This window comes from Aplysia californica, unplaced genomic scaffold (assembly GCF_000002075.1).
Source record: "Aplysia californica isolate F4 #8 unplaced genomic scaffold, AplCal3.0 scaffold00798, whole genome shotgun sequence".
Classification (NCBI taxonomy): domain Eukaryota; kingdom Metazoa; phylum Mollusca; class Gastropoda; order Aplysiida; family Aplysiidae; genus Aplysia; species Aplysia californica.
This window is the reverse complement of record NW_004798068.1, coordinates 134,824-135,988: the sequence shown is the minus strand read 5'-3', so window position 1 is coordinate 135,988 and position 1,165 is coordinate 134,824. Positions and strand designations below refer to the sequence as shown.

The window sequence follows — 1,165 nt, the reverse complement described above, 5'->3', positions numbered from 1 at the left end:
TCCAGACGTAACGAAATGTATTAAGAGACCTCACCTTTCCAGACGTAACGAAATGTATTAAGAGACCTCACCTTTCCAGACGTAACGAAATGTATTAAGAGACCTCACCTTTCCAGACGTAGCGAAATGTTTTAAAAGACCTCACCTTTCCAGACGTAGCAAAATGTTTTAAAAGACCTCACCTTTCCAGACGTAGCGAAATGTTTAAGACCTCACCTTTCCAGATGTAACGAAATGTTTAAGACCTCACCTTTCCAGACGTAACGAAATGTTTTAAAAGACCTCACCTTTCCAGACTCAGTGATCTCGTCACTGGTGCTGAGCGGCAGCACGTCCGTTGCTAAGTAACCGTGGAGGGTGTGGTTGAGCTGTTGGGGTGAGCAGGGTATGGAGTCATCCTCCACGGTCCACCAGTCAGGGTCGTAGGTGCCCAGGATGATCCACTGGTGTTTGGCCCCATACATGGAGTGCTGGTGGGCCTGTCTTCAGTGAGATCAAACTTGGAGTCAGGAACGGTAGATGTGGGTCAAGGAGTCAGTGAGTCAGTGAGTCAGTAAGTCAGAGAGTCAGAGAATCAGTGAGTCAGTGAGATCAAACTTTGAGTCATGGAAGATGGATGTGAGTCAGTGAGTTTGTGAGTTAGTGAGTCAGTGAGTCTGTGAGTCAGTGAGTCAGTGAGTTAGTTAGTCTGTGAGTCAGTGAGTCAGTGAGTCTGTGAGTCAGTGAGTCAGTGAGTTAGTTAATCTGTGAGTTAGTTAGTCTGTGAGTTAGTTAGTCAGTGAGTTATTTAGTCTGTGAGTTAGTTAGTCTGTGAGTTAGTTAGTCTGTGAGTTAATTAGTCTGTGAGTCAGTGAGTCAGTGAGTTAGTTAGTCAGTGGGATTAGTTAGTCTGTGTGTTAGTGAGATCAAACTTTGAGTCAAGGACGGCGGATGGGAATCAGTGAGTCAATCAGGGTCAGGGAGTCAGTGAGGGCCAGGGACAGTAAGTCAGTGAGTCAGGGAGTCAGAGAGACATGGATAGTGACAGTGAGTTAGTGAAATCAAACTTGGAGTCAGGGCAGTGAGTCTGGGAGTCAGTGAGTCAATCAGGGCCAGAGACAGTAGGGGTGAATTGTAACAATGTCAGTAAACATAAAAAACCCCAACCTTTCCTTCCCCCCCCTCC

The 1,165-nt window shown here is 46.3% G+C and overlaps 1 protein-coding gene across 1 annotated transcript in view; it reads right to left on the bottom strand.

Moving 5' to 3' along the window:
- Positions 1-1,165, bottom strand: part of LOC118478661 (gamma-aminobutyric acid type B receptor subunit 2-like) — a 139,300-nt gene that overhangs the window by 16,717 nt on the left and 121,418 nt on the right. Inside the window, exon 7 of the mRNA XM_035972695.1 lies at positions 288-479. Within this exon, the coding sequence (XP_035828588.1) occupies positions 288-479 (192 nt within the window). The remainder of the gene's footprint in view (positions 1-287; positions 480-1,165) is intronic.